At 44.3% G+C, this 25,516-nt stretch overlaps 1 protein-coding gene and 1 non-coding gene across 3 annotated transcripts in view; both read right to left on the bottom strand.

Moving 5' to 3' along the window:
• LOC149352375 (ornithine decarboxylase-like) overlaps window positions 1-17,319 on the bottom strand; it is a 30,146-nt gene extending 12,827 nt beyond the window's left edge. The window contains exons 1-6 of one of the 2 annotated variants that reach the window (XM_089577151.1): window positions 17,253-17,319; window positions 17,072-17,161; window positions 15,262-15,361; window positions 9,732-9,808; window positions 7,502-7,668; window positions 5,354-5,488 (exon numbers count right to left, since the gene is read on the bottom strand). In XM_089577151.1, the coding sequence (XP_089433277.1) occupies window positions 5,354-5,488; window positions 7,502-7,668; window positions 9,732-9,808; window positions 15,262-15,361; window positions 17,072-17,155 (563 nt within the window). In that variant the 5' untranslated portion in view covers window positions 17,156-17,161; window positions 17,253-17,319. The remainder of the gene's footprint in view (window positions 1-5,353; window positions 5,489-7,501; window positions 7,669-9,731; window positions 9,809-15,261; window positions 15,362-17,071; window positions 17,162-17,252) is intronic. The other variant, XM_089577152.1, reaches the window with a different exon arrangement.
• TRNAS-GCU (transfer RNA serine (anticodon GCU)) lies at window positions 4,567-4,638 on the bottom strand. Its single transcript has one exon. It is a non-coding gene; the product is annotated as a tRNA-Ser (tRNA).
• Window positions 17,320-25,516: the final 8,197 nt, after the last annotated feature.

Here is a 25,516-nt window from a genome sequence, read left to right as displayed (position 1 = left end):
TATGCTTTTTTGTTCGCCCTCGAGGCTCCAGTCCTCACATGGGTGACGATTTGATACGCTTGTCATGCTCAACAGAAATAGACAAGGATGAATCCTACCTGAAGTGTAATGAGTGCAATTATGTCTATCACCTGGGGAAATGCACTGGTATCGCCGAAGCTCAGTTTAACGGCATGAGGGAAACGACAAAAAAAGGCATGGCGATGCCAGACGTGCCGAGTAGGGCGATCACGAGGTGCATCGAAGAAAGCTAGTTCCTCAGAGGCTGCAGAGGAGACAAACGAAATGTCCCACATTAGTCTAGCTCTTGTGGACATACAGGAAAAACTTGCAACACTTCTGAGCCTGAAGAGCACCGTCGAAAACATCGAACAAGCTGTGCAGTTAATGTCTGACAAGTACGACCAGATTCTCGAGGACACAGCACGTCATGAAACAGAAATCAAGGAAATTAAGGCTAGGGTTGAAAAACTTGAACAGCAGGACACAGTGGGAGTGCAAACTACGCAAGAACAGCTAAATGACCTTGAATGGAGGAACCGTAAGCAAAACCTAGAGTTTCACGGAGTCGCAGAGAGTGAACAGGAAAATCTGGTTGACAAAATCAACGCTCTCGCTGAGACAATTGATGTTCCAGAGTTAGCCAAGCATGAAGTTGTAGCCATTCACCGCCTTCCGGCAAAGCCCGGTAGGGTTCCTGGCATTATACTCCGCTTCGCCAGAGAAGACACACGAGAAGAATGGTTTGAGAAGAGGGGTGCCTTAAGCACTCACTCATCGCAGGTTTACATACAAGAGAACTTGACAAAGCACTCACGGGAACTACTTTTTGAAGCGAAGAAATGGGCCAAAGAGCAGGACTTCCAGTATGTGTGGCATAGAAATGCTAGGATTTTTCTACGGCACAGAGACGGAGAGCGTGCATGGCGCATCCAGGCTTTGAACGAACTGAACAAAGTTGCAAGAAGTGGCCCTCGATAGTTCCACGTTTGTGCTTTTATTTTGTTTCCCTCAGATTCTGCCATGGATACACAATATGTTTCTCTGAATAACTTTGACACTTCTGTAGGCAAAGACTTTCACTCGTCCTTTAAAATATTTCACGCTAACATGCAATCTGCTCGAAATAAAAGCACGCCACTAGAGGTTCTGCTCAGTCAAATTAAGACCCAGTTTAATATACTCACGTTGACAGAAACATGGTATCGGGACGAAGATGAGGCACTTTGTATTGCGGAATATCAGGCATGTGATCTCAACCGAAGTTACGGCACAGGAGGCGGTGTTTCCATGCTGATAAGGAAGGACATAAAATACGAATTGCTGACAGCTTTCACGGAATCAACAACAGATTTCGAGGTATTGTCTTTACGTTGCAACAAGATGGTTCTTGTTGTGGTATATAGACCCCCCGAAGGAAACTTGCCAGTTTTCTTCGATTTTCTCGAGTCTCGTTTTTCTTACGTTAATGACTGCGAACTTGGCCTTGTTTGCGGGGGAGATTTCAACCTAAACATGCTTGAAACAACTTCAGGTCGTATCAAAGAATTTAAGTTGTTGCTTGAAGTACAAAATATAAGAAACACCATTTACCTTGCAACACGAATTACATCCAGTACATCAACACTGCTTGACTTATTCTTAACTCATTACACAGCCAATAAAACTAAATCAGGTGTCCTTGTATGCGATCTCAGTGATCATCTTCCTATTTTTATGTGTGAAGCCTCTAGAAAAGGGAAAAAAAGTAAATCGCGTAGTTACCTACCAGGAAATTTTACCAGCGCAAATAGACCAATTTCGGGATGAATTAAATAAGGAGGACTGGTCACACGTTCTAGAATCAGATGATCCTAATGTTTCCTTCTGCTTATTCACAGATAGGTTCAGTGAGCTTTACAGAAAACATTTTCCTTTCCGAACTATTAATGTGTCTAGGAAGATCAGGAAACCTTGGATAAATGATCACCTATTGTGTAAAATTAGAGTTAAGAATGACTTGTTCCATAGGTTTATACAGACCCGAGATATGGCTAAGCTGAAAGAATTTAAACAGTATAGAAATCGTCTTAATAAAGAAATCAAGAAAGCTAAAAGTGCCTATTTTGAAAACTCTTTTAATGCAGTCAAGCATGACTGCAAGTCTACTTGGCGAAAACTCAATGATGTTCTTGGCCGTTCATCTATTTCGGGCTCAGTTAGCGAGCTAAAGATAAATGGCGCGACGGTATTTGGCCATGCCTTATCGGATGCATTCAACGACCACTTTGCTAATTTACCTGTACCAGCATTACCTAATCATGATCATGCCAAGTAAAGTCCCTCAACAAAGAAAATCCTAGCAGTATTTTCCTGAATCCTGTTACCCTCAATGAAGTGTACTTAACAATGATGCAACTAAAAAATTCAACCAGTTGTGATGTCCATGACGTGAAAATCAAGCCCGTAAAGTATGTCCTCGATGTTATATCACCTATCCTGTCATACATTTTTAATTTGTGCATAAGCTCTGAAGTCTTTCTTTATGACATGCAAATAGCAAAAGTAAGAGCTATACCCAAGAAAGGTGATCATAACAATCTTAATTACTATCGCCCAGTTTCTATTCTTTCCGTGTTTTCTAAAGGGTTAGAAAAACTTATTCTAATACGCTTTGAAAGATTTTTTGAAAAAATGAATAGTATAACTGATTCCCAGTACGGTTTTCGGAAATTTCGATCTACCCAACTTGCCTTGCTTGACCAGAAAGAATACATTTTAACCAATGTAGATAGTAAAAGGTATGCAGTAGGCATATTTCTGGATTTTATCAAGGCATTTCACTACCTCAACCGAAATCTCCTTCTCGAAAAATTAAAAAATTACGGTGTTCGCGGGCTACCATTAGTGCTGATTAAATCATACCTCTCAAATCGCGTGCAATATGTTGAGCTAAATGGTTATTCTTCAGGTTTGACTTGTACTAAATCAGGAGTCCCGCAAGGAAGTATCTTGGGGCCATTTTTATTTAATATATACTTAAATGACATTGTGAACGTGGATACGCAGACTAAGTTCGTCATCTATGCCGATGACACTAGCATTTTTTGTGCTTCCGATAAATGTACAGAATTGTTTAGCACTGCAAATTCCGTGTTAGCTAAAGTAAGTGATTGGGCAAAACACAATGGACTAATAATTAATAGCTCGGAATCAAAAGCGATCGTTTTCCGCGCGAAATCAAGACTAGTTCCGTCTGAGTTAAGACTTAAGTTAAATGGTTCGGAGATAGATGTTGTCGACGAATTTAAAACGCTAGGGGTTACTTTTACAGAAACAATGTCCTGGAACAGGCACACAGAATATATAGCCTTAAAAATCGCGAGTGTAGTTGGGATTCTCCACAGAAACAAATATTTCCTACCGAAAAATGTCATGATGCTTCTATACAACTCTCTTTTTCTGTCTTACTTAAATTACTGCGTACTCGTGTGGGGAACGACCACAATGACCGGTATCCAGAAACTTAGCAGACTACAGAGTAAGGCAGTTATAATCATTACACACTCTGCACATGGTTCTAATGTACAGCCATTATTCCACAAGCTGGGCCTATTACACATTAAAGAGATGTACAAGTGCAACCTATGTCTCGCATTAATTCGGGAAAGGAGGAAAAATAACAAAGTCCTGAAAAATTAGCACAACTAGCCGATAAAAGTTCGTCAGGTCACTTCACAAGAAAACCCGAATACTGGAAAGTTGGCTCCTGCAGAACAAATTTCGCTGCACAAACCCTAAAACACCGCATTCCTTCGGTCTTAAACTCCTATTTGTCTGAAGATGTAGACATTTTAGCGCTGAATTCTACGCAGCTTAAGAATATTTTTCTACAATAAAACGCAATCTGTATGTAACCGCTATTAATATTGTATAATTCATAGAGATGTTCTTTTGTCAGTCTTGAAATCTGATGTATTCCTTTTTCGGTAACCATCTTCATATTCCATGTTCAACTAACCGTGTTCATTTTACCTTCCTCAGATTTTTTTAGTATCATGTTTTGTTGCCATGTATTGTTACCATAGGCATTTCTTCATTTCATCGTGTCAAAACGACTATTCTTCTGATATGCTTTTTGTTGTTAATTGTTTTGCTGTCAAGTGCCACCTGTCGTTTTCATGTAGGGGGGCGGGGACCAGTCAAGCTGCGGTTGCAGCTTTTAGCCCCGTCTCCTTACATCTTTTTTTTTTTGATGGAAAATAAAGTTTATCTTACTTACAGCCGCTGACCACATCCATAAAAGCGGCTCTCGTGGAAGGCAATCTCGGCAACGATATCAGGAGAACATTCAGCTCTATTTTTCTCGATTTTAGGTGTCAATTAGCGCTACAAACATGAACACATGCTGGATATACGTAAAATGTTTTGCAACACTATTAGTTTTTTGGTTTGAGTTTTATTGGGGTTTAACGTACCAAAGCGACTCGGGCTATGTGGGACGGCGTAGTGATGTGCTCCGGAAATTTCGACCACCTGGGGTTCTTTAACATGCACTGACATCGAATTCGACCACCGAAATTTAACCGCCGTGGCCGGGATCGAACCCGGGCCTTTCGGGTCAGCAGCCCAGTGCCATAACCACTGAGCCACCACGGCGGCCGCAACACTATTAGTTATACTGGCATAGCATTAATGCTTGACCCCAGAGCAACCCAAGTAACTGTCACCCGTCTAATAATCGAAAACACGCCTTCCCTCTTGCGCAGCACATTTCATTACTTGTTTCAACGGAGCATGGACGCGTGGGTTGCATTACTTAAACTCCTTGCCGGTCCTCAACATGGCTGTTCACATTGTCATGGTCGCTTTTGGTGACACTATACGTCCATGAAAGTGTATGGCAGTGCTGTTCTTTTTTTGGCAAGATTTGCTCATGGTATAATGAATGATGCTGTACTTCGACTCCACTTTGAGCATGGTGTGACATGAGACCGAATGAGAAAGAAAATACGAGTGACCTGTAGTTACCCGAAGGTTAGTGCAACATGCATGCCAGTTAGCAACGTCGTCAACAACTTGCATCACACTTAGGATTAGAACTGACCGCACGCACCTTATATACTTTGCAAGCCGTGCCATAAAAATTTGAACAAAAGAGAATCCATATACAAAAAGGCAGGTAAGTTAAGTGTAAAAAGTTTTTAAGGTAACGAAATCTTCCTATCTTTATGTGCACTGGTTTGCGATACCTCTAAAACAGTATATGAATAGCAAAAGTGCTGTGGCCCATAATTTGTTTTTAGTACACAGGCATAAGAGCAACGTTTTATTCTGTTGAAAGCGAGCTTGTCGCATGGGCAGAGTTACTTACGAAACACCAACGATGCTGCGGTGGGTTGTCTTCGCAAGGCGCAAAAGTTGCGCAGCTTCCTCCAACGAACAACCAAATTGATCATTCAGGAATGCTTGACGTGCTTCGTCGTGCACTGCGAGGCGAAGCAGCAGCCTGAAATTGTTGACTGCAGTTAGGAAAGATGATTTGGGCTGCATGCGTTCACCAAAAAAACATGTTGGTTAAGTCACTGGAGCTAACGGCTGCATAGGCTGCAGCCGTAAGGGAGCTGCTTACTTCAGATTAAACTGTGAGTAACAACTTACAGTACGCGTTCCTCGATATACCCTCCATTAAAGCCGCGGTAAATTATACATATATGCGCTGAAAAAAAAGTCCATGGCTTTTGCAGGCCCCATTCTTCAAGAGATTATTCTGTTTCAGTGGTCAGCAGGAAATTGGGATGGAGATAAAGTGAAAGGTTGTTATTTGTGGTTTTGAGAGAGAACCGCTGTAAGCTAGTGGTCGCTCTATGCTGCAAGGAGATTGTGCACAGAAGAAATAATGAAGGCAGTGGCAGGGTGGCTCGCTTTTCAATAAGCTCTGCTACGACAACGCTGTAAACAAATTTCTCGCGGGAAAAATAACCGGCACCAGTCATTAAGCTTATATTCCGCCAAACATACTTTGGTTCCCATAAATAGCTCACATCACAGACGAGTAGCTTGCCTTTCAATTTAATCCGGTTGAAGCAGAATTGTATAAACAGTACATACGTTTTCGTTTCAAGATCGCTAGCAGTGATACAAGCATTAAAGAAATATGCTAGAACACAGAAGTACCAAACGAAAAGGAAAAAAAGCAGCCGCTCGACACGAGGTACGCGTAGAATGTTTATGAATTGAAGTACTGCAGGGTCAGGATGCAATAAAAGTTGATAGCAATACACCATTGCCTTTTGAATGAGGTGGTGGTGCCACTCTGACTGAGGGAATGCTCAATTTTAGGATACATTCGCTCGAGCATTACGCGCGTTTTTCTAGTTCGAAAAGCACAATGTAGCCATCATCCGAATGCTTATTGTGCAGTCTGTGTATCCACTATAGCGTAGCTGCATGATCAACTCCATAAGAGGTGGTATTGGAGATGACGAAGTCGCTAGGTTCGCTGATATGACCTACTTCAGAGAACAGTTCTGAAGAAACTATTTTGCTTAGGGCAGCTTCATTTGGCCTAATTATAGAATTGATGCTTATCTAGTTCAATATGGTCTCAGAATTTGCGTTCATTCAATTGTGTTTGATCGGCAGCCTTTTAAATATAGCAAAATTTGGCTACTTTGGGCATGATTATCTGCTGTGTTTCGGGATGCAGAGCATCAATCTTTTTACCACTTGCGGCGGACAATATGCTAATGCTGTGCTATGTGTGTAGTTTAATCAGCGTATCTTCGTTAGTTCGTTTATAATTGTCTTTTCTATTTGAAGATTTCCGTAATACTGCCACACCATCTTCAAACTAGAAAGACAATGAAAATCGAACTAGTGAAGGTTAGTTGATTAAACGTCGCACACTGCACTAGTATATCATCCACCAAAAGTGGTAAAAATGTGTATGCTGTGCACTCCGAAACACAGCCGATATTCGTGCCCAAGGTAGCCAAATTTTGCTATATTTAAAAGGCTGCCTATCGAACACAATTGAACGGCCGGAAATTTTGAGACAATATGATACTAGAACTTGATAAGCATCGATTCTATAATTAGCGCAAACGAAACTGCCCTAAGCAAAATAGTTTCTTTAGAACTGTTCTCTGAAGTAGGTCATATCAACGAACCTAGTGACTTTGTCAACTGCAATACCACTTCTTGTTCAGTTGATAATGCAGCTAAACTATAGTGGTGTACATAAATAGACAGATTGTACATTAAGCTTTCTAATGATACCTACATTGTGCTCTTTCAAGAAAAAAAACGCGCAGAATGTTTGCGCGAACGTAGCCTAATATGGAGCATTCGCTCAGCCGGAGTGGAACCCCTGCATTAATTTCTGAAAGAGATCGTAAATTTTATTGCACAAAAAAAGACACATGCGAGAGAACGCCCAACATGGAATACCGAAGTAAATACTGTTGTTTCAAGCAATCTGTTTACTATTCATTGAAAAAAATTCACGGTTTGGAATCACCTTGCGTTGGTGATGTTGATTCTTGCCAGTTCAGCAGCCGAGTCAAAGCACATCAATCGCACCCCTCGTTCTGCAGCATACTTGAGATGCGAGCCACACTTCGTCGTACTGTTGTACAGGATGGAGTCTGGCCCGACTCCAGACTCCAGTAAAGTCTGCATTTCATGCTGTTTCAAAATAGGAAAAATCAGCTGAAGCTAGTCAGGTGCTCTAGTGAGTGCTCTATTTCTGTATAGAACATCTGAACTACGCCGTTAGTGACTGCCACGGCCAGAAGTCGCTTTCACACAAAAGTGTTTTCAGAGCTTAGGGGCGCAAGTGAAAACAGCGGCACGCACAATGCAGGAACCAACTGTTATTTGTTAGCCGAGTGTGTGGCTGTCGTTGGAATGCTTGCAGGCATGCCAGGCCACCTCATGGGATCAGTTATTGTTTCATACAAGCATCATTCATAACATACATTGCTTCTAATAAAACCATATCATATTAATTTCAGTCACGGTGAGGAGAACTTGTGTATTAAGACACAACTTGTAGTTTTTTCGCCAGAGTGGTCCACAGAACAAGCGGAGAAAAACTGCCGCTAATATTTTGAACCTCATGAAAATGTGCTAGTAACTATGACTAGTTTAGTGAGCGGAAGCGTGCGTAACTACATTGTTTCAAAATGAAGTGTACCATATTTTACGAGAGCTCAGGTGACTTCAATGTCTAGCGTTTCTATTCTGACTCTTACGGGGCGAAGTTATCTTACAAACGGCTGAATGGTACAGCCTTTGTCAAAAGTTTGGAGCCCAGGGGGTTTTCTTATGAGCCAAACTGTGGCGCTCTTAATGAATCTCTAGCGCTCCAAATTTCCTGAACGTGAGAAGATTTCTGTTACTGCCTCCTGCAGTAGGTGGGACTTTCACGAATGCTCCTGGAGTCCCAATATAAAGCTTAGAAATGAACGCCCTGGGCTCTAAACGTTTGACAAAGACTGTACATTTATACCCAGAAAGAGTTTTTGTAGCGTATCCAAAGCACTGATAAAAGTTTCTACACTGAACAGTTAAAAAGCAATTATGGCATGCGTATAAAAGCTCAGCGCCGTTGATAGAGCTGCGAGATATTTTTCTAAGGTGACTCTACCCTTGCTGCAAAAAAATGAAAAATCTTGCACGTGTTGCTGGTCTACGTTGTGATTCCTGACTAAAGGGGATTGATGCAACGCATCAAAACCCCCTATTTTATTTCATTCATGAGAAATTTACACACATCACGGTCTTTCAAAGATTTATTCGCTTGGCTATAATTGGCGCTATAATTTCAACATTTCGGTACACTACAACTTAATAATTTTTATCTGCTGATACTCTACTGACGTCTTCCAGCTGCGGCCAAACCCATTTTTGGTTCTGAGCCAATGGGAAGCGGCTCCACATCAGGCAACTTATTAACGCTTGCAAGCAAGTACTACATCAAAACAAGTACCTTAAGTGCTTCTTTCATAACGAAAACATAAATTAATGGATTGTTATGTACCAAAGAGATTGACGCACGCCATAACGATGCGCTCCGGATCAGTGTGACCCACTGGAGTTCTTTACCACGCATTGAAATCCCAGCCCACCAGCGTTCTTGCACCTATAGCCTATCAGTGCAGCTAGAGTCTGAAATGAGAACTCGCTTTGATTCCATAGTGTTTAAGGTCCCAAAGCGACTCAGGCTATAAGGGACGCAGTAGCGGAGGGCTCCGGACAATTTCGACCGTTTGGAGCACTTTAATATTCGCTGACATTGCACACTACACGGGCTTCTAGCATATCGCCTGCACCGAAATGCGACCGCCGCGTCTTTCGGGTAAGCGGCCGAGCGCAACAACCACTGAGCCACTACAGCGGCTAAAACTGCGACCTCGAGTACTGTAGCGAAACATAGTAGCCACTGAGGCATCTCGGATGGTCAGCACTTGTTTTCAAATCACCAATGGTCAGCGCTTCAAAAAGTATTTAAAGAAATGTCGAGTTGGCCAATACTTTTATGACAAGAATGCATCTGCCATTTCGGAATGAAAAAGGAAGCTTCCTGAAATTCTTAACCACAGCTTCCCTAAAACTGATGTCACAGTAAGCAGACTTTGCCACCATTTTCATCATGCGAGTTCCTCAAAAAAGTATCGCGTTTTTATAAACTGGCGAGAAGAAGCGCAAATGGCTGATAGAGAAGTGCCGAAATCCAATCTCCATACCTTTGATCCGCAGGCGAAATTTACGCTTCTTGAGCTCAGAGTACGAAGGACAACCATGTCCGAGCAGCATCTCACGTCTAGTAAGAACAAAGAAAGCAATATTTAGGTTTTTCCCCTTGAAATTTACGCGTGCTGAGGAAAATTCTTAGTAAATAAAAACAAATATTGCAATCACATTTAGGTTCGCACTTTGATAATCTGGCATTTAATGCCCGAACACACGATCCCACGACCCATGATACATCCGCTATCAATCGTAACGTCACAGTGGATAGCCACTACTTTGGTAGTGGAAAGAATCGCCAAAATTTACTTTCGAAAATTCAACACGTTTTTCTTTGCAGCATGAGCCACACTTAAGACACTTAGCAATTCGAGGTAGATTGGCGGCGTCAGCTGCATTTTTTTCCTTCAACAAAACTTTTTGCTTTTGGTTTTTTACTGGAAACCTAACGCTTTTGTACTATTTTCTACTTAGCTGCCGCTATACCGCACTCGGGTATAGATAAGTAACGCAATTTCTGTCCTCTATTGAAGATACAGCGCATCTCCGTTGCGGTTGGCACTCCCCTTATCTTGCCTCTGGTATCACCACTTTATAGGTGTAGACGTTAATAGAAGAAAGAACAAAAGGAGGAGAGAAAAGAAAGAAGTAGGCTTCCCTGAGAGGCGTTACCCTTTATCTTGTTCTGGACTCGGCGCGGAGATGGTTTGCACTGGCTAAAATAAACCGACGCTCTGTTTCAAGTACTCCACCGAAGAGCCTAATACCGTTGATGGGTTATTACGTAGCAGCAGTGCCCGCGGAAGCTAAGACTGCTGGGCGATGACAACCGAAAAAAAAAACAGAAAGAAAAAAGAACTCTGCAGAGGCACTTGGGAAGCTCAGTGTGCCATGAATATCATAATGCTCATCATCTATGGGTTTGAAGTACTGAAAATTCGCGGTTTATCGCCCCCTCCCCTCTCGCCTTTGTAGCCTCTGAAATATGGACACAGACCGACAGTGCAACGAGAACGCATTACTCTTGGAAAATAAGGAAACCTGCCATTAGTGAAGGTTCAGTTTAATTGTCGCGCTCATTCTCGCCTAACACGCGGGGCTCTGGAATGGCAGGTGGGGGCCAATGATCTAGCGCCGATGGGGTAAACGTGCAGCCCCTCTCGTTCGATGGCGCGTTTGAAAACGCGTACCAACAGAGCCTCTTGCCAATAGCGAGCGGACAGGGAGGCCGTGGGGTGTATGTGGGTAGGGGGTCGGCGGTAGTACTTTAACGGGGTACTTTGAACTCTGCCCGTATCATCTGCAACTTATTCAGACCGTGCCGTGAGATCGCGGTGGTCGTTTATGCCGGAGGCGGTGGGGACCGAACGGAATGCTATACAGTACGTGGTATATACGCAAGAGCGTCGACGGACCGGAACTGGTGCCGAGGGGAAAGATAGCTGAATCGCTGCTAAAATGCAAGCACCAAGAACAGACAACATTGCCGCCAGTGTTTTGCTGTCCTGTCCCTTTTTGTCAATCTTGGAAAGAGAAGTTTATTTTGTTTGATGTCAACAGTAAAATACAAAACAGAACTGCTGAACTCAATGGTCTAAACATTCAAGCACATGCGCAGTGCCGAAGCACTGAGCACGTCAGTAGGGCAGTAATGAGGCCGACACTAGACCGCCGCGCAGGACGATGAAGTATGTCAGTCTGTCGTGTTTGCGCTGCCTTTTTATCCAAGCAGCTCCTTTCTGTTGACTTCACAACGTTTCATTCCTATCTCGTGCCGGCCGTGGGAAAGGTTTTTCTTCAGGATAAAAAGGTACAAGCACAAACACGAAATATGGCATCTAAGGCTATCAGCGTACACGATGCCTGACAACGCAATATTCGTTCATAGATGTGATCACTCGCAGCTCATCTGAAACACACCGCTGCGGCCGGATAAAACTGCTTGTAGAGTGCAGTAGGTGCGGACTTCCGGAACTTCATTATTTACGTACTTCCTGTTTCGTTCGCCTCATTTACCAAACCTAATTTAGATAACTACCGAACTTTAATGCTGCCGGCCTGACTAAATATATTAGTGGTAGAAAACATCACGATTTTGGACAATTTACTAATGATCGTGCTTGTTGAGCTAGGCGCTAAGCGGTAAAATTTAGGTTCCTTTCCTTAAGGTATATACGCATTTTCTAGCAAACCTTACGGAGGAAACGTGATCCGGGCGCGCAGAATAGAGTAGCAAATTGCTACAAAGTAAAGCATGCCTTTGAGTTACCGAATATACACCGTTCACTCTGGTACGGATTTTTTTAAAGCATGCCGCCCAGACGAGCTTATTCGTATTTCAGAATTCGCTTAATCCTGAACACAAGAGGCCGACTCATTTTCGGTCTATCTTGCTATCCGGATTTCCTGTGCTGTCGGAATAGCAAAGAGAAACATATTTAAAGTTTCTTTTTTGTTCTTTCCACTGCAGACAAAACCACTTTTATGAATTTAATTCTGGTTGCTTGTATTTTCTGTCTTTACCGTGCCATGATTTTTTTTTTCAGTTGAACTGAAGATGTTTTCATCAATATGGAGTCCGATAAAGGATTCCCACACTTTCAATCACCACCGTCTTTCTCTACATCGATATATTCCGCATTCTCGAAAACACGACACACATGCTATGCTGTTGGTTTGGTTTGGTTTATTGGGTTTTAACGTCCCAAAGCAACTCAGACTATGAGGGACGCCGTAGTGAAGGACTCTGGAAATTTCGACCACCTGGGGTTCTTTAACGTGCACTGACATCGCACAGTACACGGGCCTCTAGAATTCCGCCTCCATCTAAATTCGGCCGCCGCGGCCGGGATCGACCCCACGTCTTTCGGGCCAGTAGCCGAGCGCCATAACCACTGAGCCACCGCGGCGGGGCACATGCTATGCTGTGCCTGCAGATTAATCCAGATCTAGTGTTGAAGGTATAGTTACAGGCTTTACGAAGGCGATGCCGTCAGCTCGTGAATAGTGACGAGCAATTTTACATTTAACATCAGTACACGGCACAAATGCTTTATCGTTGCAGAGGTTAATTTGTGAAGCTGAAAAAAACAGTACTACAGCTGTCGATCACTTCAGCTTGCTTTGGTAATCCTGCGATATGCTGTTTCACAATATTTTTTCGCTCTACTGGAAGCTCAACAAATCTCCAGCCGAATAGTCAAAGCTGCTCGCGATACAACAGCTAGTGACAGGCTCTCGTACGCTGAGTTATGACGACTTCGACATTGCTGCCTGAATACACTTAGGAACCGTTCTTGGCAGACACTTCGGTAATTTAGCCCGTATTTGCTTGCGCCAGGCGTTGCTTCTCTTTCAGTTCCAATAAGCTATGAAAAAGAGCATACAAGGGTATGCGAGTCTAGTCTTAGTTGAATATGACTACGAAATGGGAAAATGCGCGCTTTTGTGCTATAAGGCTGTACTCGTTGCCACTAAGATTATGCAGCTGTTAGCGAAGCTGATGAAAAACTCCCAAAGCTGTTGGTACGTTAGAACAGTTCGTGATTGGCCGACAGCTTGGCTCTCGTTTCGTCGGCTGTTCTGGTTAGCCAGCCCAAGGAAGTGCACCTACTTTGATAATGGCTTCATCAAATTGGCCCTTGATTCGCTGAATCAAGCTCCACTTTCCGTGGTAGAGACCGGGCAGGGATTGTTAAGAAAGGAACGACGATGTAGCTGTCTCGCTCATCATCATCATCAGCCTGACTACACCCACTGCAGGGCGAAGGCCTCTCCCGTGTCTCTCCAATTAAGCCTGTCCTATGCCAGCTGCGGCCACCGTATCCCGGCAAACTTCTTAATCTCATCCGCGCACCTAATATCTACCCCCGCTGGCACACTTTCCTTCTCTTGGAATCCACTCCTTTAGCCTTAAGGACCAGCAGTTGTCTTGCCTCTGCATTACATGCCGTGCCCAAGCCCATTTCTTCCTCCTGATTTCGACTAGGATGTCATTCACCCGCGTTTGTTCCCTCACCCATTCTTCCCGCTTCCTTTCTCTTAACGTTCCACCTATCATTTTTCTTTCCATAGCTCGTTGCGTTGTCCTTAACTTAAGCTGAACCCTCTTTGTTAGCCTCCACGTTTCTGCCCCATAGGTGAGTACCGGTAAGATACAGCTGTTGTATACTTTTCTCTTGAGGGATATTGGTAACCCTAAACCACGCCATGAAGTAACGGGTGGAAGTGTGGGGTTAAAGGAGAAAGAGAAGAAAAGTCGCTGTTGTAAAGGGCTCCTGGTTAATTTCGAGTGCCTGGGGTCCCCAACGTGCATGGCATGGCACAGCGCACAGGCGTCATTTGAGTGCCGCCTTCGCCAAAACGTGGCCGGACGTCATTGAGTCACTGAGCCAGCCCGGAGGCTCCCTACACGATACCGCCCGGCAATTATTTGACAAAAAGTAGCGAAGAAAAAAATTCAGGGGGTCACTTTGTTGACCCAAAGTGCGGTGAGGCGAAAGCCTTTAGCGCGGTGTTGCTGCTTGTGTCACTGATGTGTGATTAAGGTGTTAATTAAGTACACAATTGTTCGACGCCTTTCGACGCCTTTCTGCAAACTCTCTAGCGTCCTAGACAAGGAAAACTACATATGCGTAGTTACACTACACACACACACACACACACACACACACACACACACACACACACACACACACACACACACACACACACACACACACACACACACACACACACACACACACACACACACACACACACACACACACACACACACACACACACACACACACACACGCACGCACGCACACGCGCACGCGCACACGCACACGCACACGCGCACGCGCACAACACAACACACACGCGCACAAACACACACACACCCACAACACAACACACACACGCGCACGCGCACGCGCACGCGCACACGCACACGCACACGCGCACGCGCACGCACACGCGCACGCGCACAACACAACACACACGCGCACAACACAACACACACAACACACAACACAACACACACAACACACAACACAACACACACAACACACAACACAACACACACAACACACACACACACACAACACACACACACACACACACACACACACACACACACACACACACACACACACACACACACACACACACACACACACACACACACACACACACACACACACACACACACACACGGACGAAAACTTCCGGTCGGAACTTACGGAAAATCTCAAGAAAACTTTTGTCGACAACGATGAGGCATTAAAGGCTTTCTTTTCGCCTTAATAATTGAAGCATCGCTACGATAACCCCGCTCAGATTAATTTATTGGGGTACGAAGTAATAAGGCGGCACTCTGAAACATATGTGCCATTCCTATCAAGTGGGCGGAGAAGTATGCAGAACCGCCAGGGATGGTTATTACGCCTCTTCTGTTGTTGTTTTTTTAAACTGCGACAAACAACAAAAACAAAGGGACTAAACCGAATAGCTTCGGTGTGCGAATCAAATTTCCTCACTCACTGTAGAAGGGCTTGATGCGAGGCAGTTGTTGCTGCCACAGGGAAACATTGCTCTGAATGTCTCGTACGTCGCAAACAAAGAAGGCTTCATCCTCATATACCTGAAAGAGTTCATTCAGAGTCTATTAGTGCGCAAGCGCATATGATGCTTCCGTGCTGAAATGCAGTTTTTGACCTCACCTTTTGAGGTAGAATGATTGGAATGCGCACGAAGTAATATGAAATCATCACTGTCGTGAAATTTTAACGTGAACTATAAAGTGAACTACTATTCATTTCTTTGATGCTATTCATTTCTTTTCTATTATTAGAGCTTCTCGCAGTCATATCCATACAGCACTGAAAAAAATATTGTTTGCATTGCTTGAAGCATATGTCCCTGGATGCTTCAGAACGAACTTTACAAAGAGAGGAGGAGGGAAAGGTGTGCCACATGCCGTAGAGCATCTGACTTCCTGTCTTTGTTTCGAGAAAAACGGCTTGCTCTGTGTTCGGTACGTCGTAACGAAAGAAAAATATGTATACCAGACGTTTCAGTGAAGTACTTCATTATTTTAAAATGCTTTTTTATGCTTTTTTTTGGTAAAGAGCCTCTTGCGTCATAGTTAAAGTGTTGGCCGACACGAGAAAACTGGCGAATCCGGTTAAGTAGCAAAATGATTACCCAAATTGTCATAGTTAACTTTTTAACTACAACCCATAGGCACCTGATTGCAATTAAAGATTTGTAGCCGGCCGTTAGTAACAGCCCTATCAGTTTTTAGAATTTCGAAAATGCGAGTACCCTTGCTGCTGTGGCTCAACAAATTTGGGCTATTTCTGCGCAGTGGTGCTTCTAACTCCACACTGCTTGAATGCTACTGAGCCGGCGGAGCAGAGAATGTCACGTGGCATGTGCGTCACGGAATGAAGCGACGTAATGGACGTCGCTGTGCGCTCTTTGAAGGCGCGTGGGTTTCGAATGGCTTTAGAAGTGTCCCGAAATTGTTTAGCTGCAGCGGCGATGGTATGTTTTCAAAGTTGTATAAACTGACAGGGCTATTACTAACGACCGGCTGCAAATTTCTAGTTGCAATAAGACGCCTTTCGGTAACAGTTAAAAAAGGTAACTATTAAATTTCAGTGAATCACTCTATTATAATCGGATACAACTTAAGTCTCCAGCGAAGCTATCCGTGGGCATTCATGACTGCCGAATATAATTTTTAAATGACAAAAATTAGTCCGTAGTTAAAACTTTTCTTGTTGCCTAAACAAGAAACCAATAATAAGAAAAAAATATGAGCTCTATAAAATTTGATACTTGTCTTGTTTAATATAATCAAACACTAAATTTCTGATATCGTTTACTGTTGTGGTTGGCGAGCGGAGCAATACAGTAAGCCTCGAATAGAGGCCCAGTGTTCACAACTGCTTTTTTTAGAACTTGTATCCAACTATAGTTAACATGACTGGATTGTTTTCTGACGTCCGCCTACACTTGTTTTACGATGCCGCAGAAGGCGTTTTTATGCCTGAAAAGGCTTTCGAAACAATTAGTGCCGGGCTTCCTTGAAATACCTTTCATATCTAAGGCTCGGCCAAGAGAACTTTCATCTAAGTTGCAGGTTACGGGAATGTACGAGAAGACATTTAACCGATGGCATTCTACTTGAACGCACCTCCATTCTACATGAAGGGATGTGTGTCGTGCGAACTAGCGCGGAGAGTTTGGCGGATATCGCGGCCTGATTTTATTTGCTTACCGCCGCTAGCAAGGACACAGTGCACACAGGCGAAATGTCTTCCAAGGAGGACACTTCCAAACATACCTTTCGGTCAATTACTTTCTGGGCGACAGAACCGACGTCTTCATCAATAAAAACAGAAGATAGGCCATTTTCTTCCCCGTACATCGTGAGCTATACGTGGGGGAAAAATAAACAGAAGTGGGCAATTTTTTTTACACACTCCAACACAAACAGCATGCATTTGATGAGAATGAGTACTCACGAGCGCGACGGTGCTGCGACACTGTGAAGCATCGGAAGTCGAAATAAGCGGATGATAGTAGCGACCCACCTCGACTCTGCATAAAGGTCCACTGAAAACCTCGACTTATATTTCGTGCATCTAATCAAGACACTTACGCTTGAGTGCCTCGATTAGATAGTGCCTGCGTTGACTAGCTCAGCTGGGTCACCTCGCTACTTTCAAGTGTTGTTTCGACGCTCTGGTTTCTCTCCTGCGTCGGAATTTTCGCTTTCGGAGGAGAAAGAGCTCGCTGTTCTCCTAACATCTGCAGAAACCGTTGGTGTTATGGCACCAAAGGGGATTTGGTGAGTTTACATTACACACCCTAAAATTGAACGACATTACCTAACTTTTATATCCAAATGTTGGGCAACAGCAGTGAATAATGCAGTGCACCATCTCTAGTCGGCGCTATTTCTTTCACCCCAAGAACGTGTGGCAGAGCATCAGTACATTCTGCGGCAATGATCTGAAGCAGAATCCCTTGCCCGTAATGACTTCATGGATGTTGATCCTCTCGCATTTTGAGCTGAGATGTAAGCCAAGGTTTCGTTTTTGTTTTTCTCATAAGTACTTTTATTTTTGTATTCACTTTAAAATAAGTAGCTGCTGCAAACTCTTAGTGGATGGTTTTCTAGATAAGAGAAAGAAGGAGAGGTATGCTTATCATTAAAGAACATGCTAGGAAGCCTCCATTACCTTTTAAAAGAAAATACGCCATATTAGGTAACCTCCTGTTTCTGTCTGTTTGTTAAATAATAAATTCTTACATTAATTTAGAACTGTACAAGCGTGGCGCCTTCTGCAGGAAATGTCTCTCGCACTTTAGTGGCTATGTTTTTCCTTGTGTTACATTTTGACCTTAAAGATAACATGCAAAACTAAACATCCTAAACAGCTCATGCACTGCGTTACATGTCTTGTCAATGAAGAATGGCATCGGTCTCGAAAATGTTTGTGGTCGCCATTGGTGCCCAGGACCAGGGGCGAACCTTCTCCAATTCGTTTCGGCACTACTTAGTAGGCTCAGGATCGGTGCTCACATCGATGTGATGTGTACTTTGATGAGGTACGCGCTTTCTTTTTCTGTTATGTACGCGTGTGCTGTTTTAAAATGTAAAACCATTTTAGAGGGTAATTTTTCCCCCTCTAAGTGCTCCTTTTGTGTAGTACTAAGGCTCGAATTGTGTTGACTCGTAGGATAAAATTTCGCGAGGGTAGACGGAAGCGCTTAATTGCCTTCACATCCGTGAATAATGTGTGATGTGATTCGCCTTGTCAAGCACGAGTAAAGATCTGAACTGAACAGACACTCGCTCGCACAAACGCGCGCATGCATGCTCGTACACACGGGTGATAATAGTGAAGTAAGCATAACACTGGCGCTGACGTATGTTGGTTAAAAGCGTAGGAGAAATGTCAGTTCTGGTTGGTTTGGTTTGGTTTTTTTGGGGTATTAACACCCCAAAGCAGCTCAGGCTATGGGGGACACCGTAGTGGAGGGCTCAGAATAATTTCGAACACCTGGTGTTCTTTAACGTGCAGTGACATCTGACATGACTTTAACGTGCACTGACATGACTGACCTCTAGCATTTCGCTTCCATCGAAATGCGACCGCGGGGGTCGGGATCGAACCTGTGTCTATTGGGTTAGTAGCCGAGCACCATAACCACTTATCCACTGCGGCGGCGTCACTCCTGACTGAGTAAAGCGCAGACTTCTAATGTCGCATCGATCATCACTTCTGCAAATTTATTACATTTCTGAATTTTTATACAGTCGACAGGAGACATTGATGATCCCGAAAAGCCGCTAGTGCGCCCTTGAATGACCACTTGGTATTTTTTGAAGTTCAGCCACCATTACGAGGAATTGGGGACATGCGCTTCTAGTCTCTCTGGCTGCCACCGCATGGCGCATGGCTGTGAACATTGAAAAATAGCACGTTGACATCATCCGTGACTTAAGAGAGAAAGAGAACGACCCATTGGCTACAGGACAGAACCTGATAGGCCGCTAGGCTTAGCAGCACTGGCTAGGAAGAATGCCGAGTTCCTAGAAATGTGAAAAATATAAGCAAGCCCTGGTCTGTTTCTCTAGCATCGGAAACAGTTGAATGTGTGCTACGCCTTGCCCACCTTCCTAGTCCACGTCAGAGTGCGGTACGCTGTTTTTTGCAGTAAAATCACTGGAACTGGGGAAGTACAACATCCGCTTCCCTGCGTCGCCGCGCCTTTGATTCGCTCCCCGTGGTCACGAGGTCACGCGCGGCCATAAATGTTCCCGCGGCTTTCCGGGCGCCGGCGCTGCGGTTGGATACGGCTTGCGCAGCTTGCTGCAGATTGTGTTCTGTCGCGCTTAGTGTTTTGAAAAAGCCTGGTAAAAGATTGTGAATCGAGAAATAAGCCCGGTTGCTGCGCCTTCATGTGCAGCAACCACGAAGAATCCGGGAAGGCCCTTTTTGGCCTTATAAGCGGCAAGTGTGGCTGCAAGCGACGAGCATTTGGCTGCGGAATAAAGTGGAACCAATTTACACCCACGAACAACACACTTCCCTGCGACGTAAGTATTTGATTACACCTTGTATATCATGGCGCTCTGCATGTGAACATAGGAATGTAATATAGGCTAGCTCACAGACATGGGAGCTACGTTAATTGTAAATATTGAACATAATGTGCGATCAAAATTTTTGTATGGGCTAGTCGGTGGTTCATCTTAAGGAAGGTAATAACAGCGCAAAAAACGGGGACACAAGAGAGACACAAACAACATTCAGCTCCAGTCCTGTTGTTTGTGTCTCTCTTGTGTCCCCGTTTTTTGCGCTGTTATTACCTTCCTTAACATAATGTACGCCTCGTCTCAAAAGAAAACATTCGGCAAAAGTGTGTCTGGTTTGAGAAGCACTCACAAATAACGAGAGGAACGCCAACGAAATTCTTGCAAGGAGATTGGAAACCAAATTCTAGCAAGGAGATTGGAATTTTCGGAACCTACTCTGTTATTACTTCCTCGTGGTTTAACGGTGGCGTAGATTTAGATAGGCTTTTAAACGGCGTAACTTCTGCGACAGCCGCGTCAGGGAACTTGACCAAGAGTCCGGAGGGTGCGGTTAACATTCCCCTGCGTCTGCTGAATAGCTACAACTCAAGAAACAACTTAGTCGAGGGTTTGCTTCCGTCTCCAGCACAACAGACTCGTCAAAATCAATCTTTTGTCGCCCATCACTCCCAGTAGCGATAATAAAGTTTTATGACTTACTGGTCGCATGCATAGCAATTTTCGACTACCGTGCTTCACCTGGTGTCTGCTTAGTGTTGCTTTATTTTTCCTGGTGAAATTATTCGTTCCCCTCACGTACGACGCCACTGAGGACGTTGAGGATAGAGTTTTTCAAACGACACATTAGGCCTTTTCTTTCGGATGGTGAGCTTTCGGGCGCGGGAGGACTCAAGCGATGATAGACGTGGACTTGTGTATTGCCTGCATACTTTCTTTACTCGCGCCTTGGTTTGCGTTCCTGTAAGTATTTATTAATGTTCATTTGTTTACCTGCAGGTCGCCGGCCTCGCAACGCTTTCCGTGTGGGTTTCCGTTTAGCGCACATTACAGTTTTAGCTTTATTCCATATTGTAGGCGGAGTCTCGCCTGCTCCTGTATGCACGGAAAAAGAAACGATTGTTCTCATAGACATCCGGTTTATTGTGAAATTATAATGTGTGAAAATTATTAACGCTGCGTATAGCATTTCCGGCTCCAATTGCATTGCGGCCAACGGTCAGCTTTTATTAGGGAATTCTTAACGACTATATACCGTTCATCCGTTTGATTCTTGTGTAGTTGAACGGTCTCCTTAAGTCACAGGAAGTAGTATTTGACTGTAAAATATACAATGATTGTTATTTGCTAGATGTGCAGATATTCATAATTAATTTGTGGTTCTTTCGTGTAACAAGATATGTTAGGCCTTCGATTAAAAATTTTAACTCCCGATTGAAAAGACGGGTTCTGCGCAGCCATGCAATATTTAATATCTGCGCTAGAGGCTTGTAATATATGCTGGTTTCTCATGTTTATGTTTTGCAGAACCACTGCACTCCTTATCAAAGCAGCTCAATCCGAAATCAAAGTGTGCCTCTAAGAGTGTTGGAATGCGATCAGCTGTTGATAAAATAAAATAAACGCGTGGAATCTCTTCAATGTTCATGAAATTTTTTTCATCCTTGCGTGCTTTTGCTTCGCGTTGACTTCCGCATTTCACGCGCATACGCATAAAATTACGTTGTCGTAAAGAGTAATTAAATACGCTTTCGAACATTTGCTCCATACCCTGTTTGTATTAGCATCTTTTAGTTTGCCACACAATATTTTAAAGAACTAAACCAGAATTGAATGACATATGAACAATCAGGATTTCATATGAACAGAATAACCCTCACGAACTTTAAAAGCGTAGTGTTCGTATGACATCTTGACATGACGATGGCAGAAAAAGCTCCTATTTTTGAAGCCATGGTGCTAAAATTGTATAAGTGCATGCTAAATACTTCTTTCACGTATCTTCACTAAGCCGGGACAATTTTTTATTAAGTATTGGGACATCACTTTTAACCACACAATACATATAGCGTGATTTCTTCAGGAATAAATGCCTTTCTGAGTCAGCCCGTGTAGTTCCTTTGTTCCCTCAGAGCCCGTCGTGGTCGGCGTGCGCTCGGTAGCGCACGGGAGCATGGGGTGGGGTCGGCTGTTTTGAACTGTCAGCCGCGATTAAGCGGGGAAAACGTATTTATCTCCCCTATTCCAACCTTGCAGATTTTATCCTAATATTTATATGTTCCGTCAAAGAGCATGTCCGTGCGCATTTGCTTGCTTAAGAAGCAGCCTGTAGTGCCCCTTTTTATGGTTTATGGGGCTGCCCGTCCCAAAGCAACTCAGGGTGTAAGGTACGACGTAGTGGAGGGCTCCGGATAATTTCGACCACTTGGGGTTCTTTAACGTGCTCTGACATCGCACAGTACACGGACCTCTAGCACTTTGCCTCCATCGAAATGCGATCGCCGCGGCTGGGATCGGACACGCATATTTCGGGTCAGCAGCTGAGCACCGTAACAATTGGGCTACCGCAGCGGCTATGGTCCTTTTTTCGTTCTGAAAAGCACACTAAGTAGTCGTGAGTACGCCTTTGATCACAGTAGCACTAAAAATTGTACATTATGAGTCACATATCAGAACTTCTGCTCATTTCTTCGTGCTGTTGGTCCTTCGACTGCCGATCTTGCTTAACCCAACATTCTCGTAGCTGCCGCTTAGAAAAATGTAATAGAGTAGCGCGCAGTCATGGTAAAATAACCAAGCGGAAAGAACACAATCTTCAGCGGACCAAACTTATTCTAATTTTTCGAGTAGTCGTTTATTTACTTTAGTACACCTTTAGCATACAGTCTACAGTTACTCCGGTTACGGTAACAGCGTATCCTAAAGGTGTCTATTCTGTCCCCCTCCCCCCAGACGGGATTCCGTCAAACACTCAGCTGCAACTGTCTTGAGAACATATTTGGTAAGAGGAGGCCTTAGCCGAGTTGGATCTGCCGGATTCGCGTCGTCCAGCAACGGTCCAGGCCAAGCGTTCCATCTCTACGCTAGCCACGCGCTTCGGGGGCGTCGTCTCTTTTCACATTGACCGAGCGTGACTGCTACACTCCAATTACATCCTGATTGAATAGGATGAATCTTGCCGACTTAGGGAATAGGCACAACAGGCGGATCGTAGTACGGCCTGAGTTGGTCGACGCTATTGTTGCACGCCCGCGGCGGCGGCGGCGAATGTCCTGAGGCGGCGCAAGCAGTTCGATGCTGTTGTTCACAGGAATGGTCTGGAGGATAACACGGTACGGGCCGTAGTGCAGTGAAAGGAGTTTCGTGAAGAGGCCGGGGCTGTTGAAAGGAACCCAAAGCCAACCGAGTGAGACTGGAGTGTGGCACGGAGCAAGGCTGGTAAGGGCGCAAAAGGTGTGCGATAACAGGTGAAGTCTAAGCATTCAGATACATGAGGCAGTGGCTGCAGGCGACACGGTTCCTGCGTGGTAAAAGATCGGGCAAGCTAGCGGCAATCTTCAGCACACGTGGCTGACTGAAAGTCGTGGACTCAGAGATATCAGGCTGAAAGGAGAGCACAGTATACAGGGTGTAGGGGGGCTCACGAACGCAAAGCAAAAAGAATGAGGAGAAGCCAGACATGCTGTGTGTGGCGGTGTTATAGGCGTATGTTTCAAACGGGAGATGCCGGTCCTAATTGGAGGGGTAAGGCGGGACATACATGGCCAGCTTATCACTGAATGTGTGGCTGAAATGATCGGTCATAATATTTGTTTGAGGGTCACGAACGGTGAGGGCGGAAGCAGTGCGAGAGCCCTCTTATGCTACCTACGGAATCAATACTGCCGGAGCCTCTTATGCTTGTGCGAGGTGGACGTAAAACGTCCGGCGGTGTGGACAAGGGTGGCGCTGGTGAACACTCTCAAGGTTCGGTTACACGCAAACATAAATACCCCCGAAAGCAGAAGATTGGACATCAGTCGCCGTAGCTGAGTTGGTAGAGTACCGGACGCGAAATTCGGAGGCCGTGGGTTCGGATTCTATCGGTGGCATGGTTACTTTTCTTCTGCTTTGTATATAATTGCCTTTAAGCAACAGATTAATCACCGTATTATTCTCCGATTGATCAACACACGCAAAAGAAAACTAGAAACATTCCCCCTTGCACGATGGTTTCGTTGGCTTCCTTCATATGTAGCTCATCGCAGTTATTCATTCTGCTATGTGAAGCGCTTTTGCTTTCGAGCGTTCTTCAGACGCAAAGCGATTACTAAGCGACGAGGGATGACTAATGCACTCGCTGAGGGTATCACAGCTACCTAAAACAAGGGAAGAGGCTGTTTTTGGAAAGTGTACTCGACAGTGAGTGGTGTACCCCCCCCCCCCCCCCCCCTCTTTCAAACTGGTTTTAGAGAAATACGCAAGGTATAACCAGCTCCACTGTATATAGAGTTAATCGATTTCGAAAAAAAAAGCATTTTATTCAGTCAAAACGTGAGCAGGCATGCAGGCATTGCTCACCTAGGGCGTGGAAGAGGCCTATATGTTAAGGAGCTAGAAAATATCCATAGGAACTGCATATAGGCCATTGACTTTAATAGAATACTAATCAGCAGGGGCATCAGGCAAGGCTGCACGATCTTGGAGGATTGCTCAGAGGGTTAGATTGGGCAGAGCTGTAGCTAGATTTAATAGAGAGCCCTGGACATTCCTCTGATAAGCAACTCGGGGGAAGAATCGCAACTCATGATTGAGGACATAAAAGTGTAGACGAAAAGAGTGGGGCTAAAATTTAATGTGAGGAAGACTAAAGTATTGTGCAACGGTCTAGGAAAGGAACAACAATTTCTAATAGTCAGCGAGGTGTTGGAAGAGGTGGGAATACGTCAATATGGGCACATTTGTGAACGAAGACTGGAATTAGGAGAGTGAAATAGCTAGGAGAATTAAAATGGGCGGAATGCAATTGGCTGGTACTCATATCATGAACAGCAGCTTAGTAGTATACCTTAAGGGGAAAGTATACAATAGTTGTGTGTTTCCGGTACTGTCTAATGGCTGGAAACTTAGAGGTCTACGAGAAGGCTGGAAATTAAATCGAGGACAATGAACCACGCTGAGGAAAACAAAATGATAGGGGTAACATTAAGAGACAGGTAGGTAGCAAAGTGGGTTAGGGAACAAACGCGACTTCGGTATAGCCTAGCTGAAACCAAGAAGCAAGGAACATAGGCAAGGCATGTAGTGCACAGAACAGATAACCGATGGTCATTTAGGGCAATGGAGTGAATTCTGGGAAGCGGTGAACGTATCAAGAGGGGGGACAGTGAGTGAGGTGGGCTGATGAGATAAGGAAATTTGTTGGAATAAGGTGGCAGCAGCTGGAGCAGGAAGGGTTAATTGGACAGATATTGGAGAGGCCTGTGGCCTGCAATGGGCAAAGTCGGGCTGGTGGTGATGATAGTGTTGAAGAAACCAAACTAAAAAGTTTCTGCTTAAGTCTGGTGGCTGGCATTGGAAGGTGAACTCGCGCATTTAAAACATGGACCCTCAAGACTTATGTCGTTCAAGAAGTCTTTGCTCAACGTCAAAAATGGGCGAGGCAGGTTGAACTGAATGAAAATTTGGGGCGACATTTGCATA

This window comes from Amblyomma mixtum, chromosome 3, assembly GCF_055824585.1.
Source record: "Amblyomma mixtum isolate Tamu chromosome 3, ASM5582458v1, whole genome shotgun sequence".
NCBI lineage: Eukaryota > Metazoa > Arthropoda > Arachnida > Ixodida > Ixodidae > Amblyomma > Amblyomma mixtum.
Note: the sequence above shows the minus strand (reverse complement) of the source record. Positions and strands in the feature narration are given on the sequence as shown.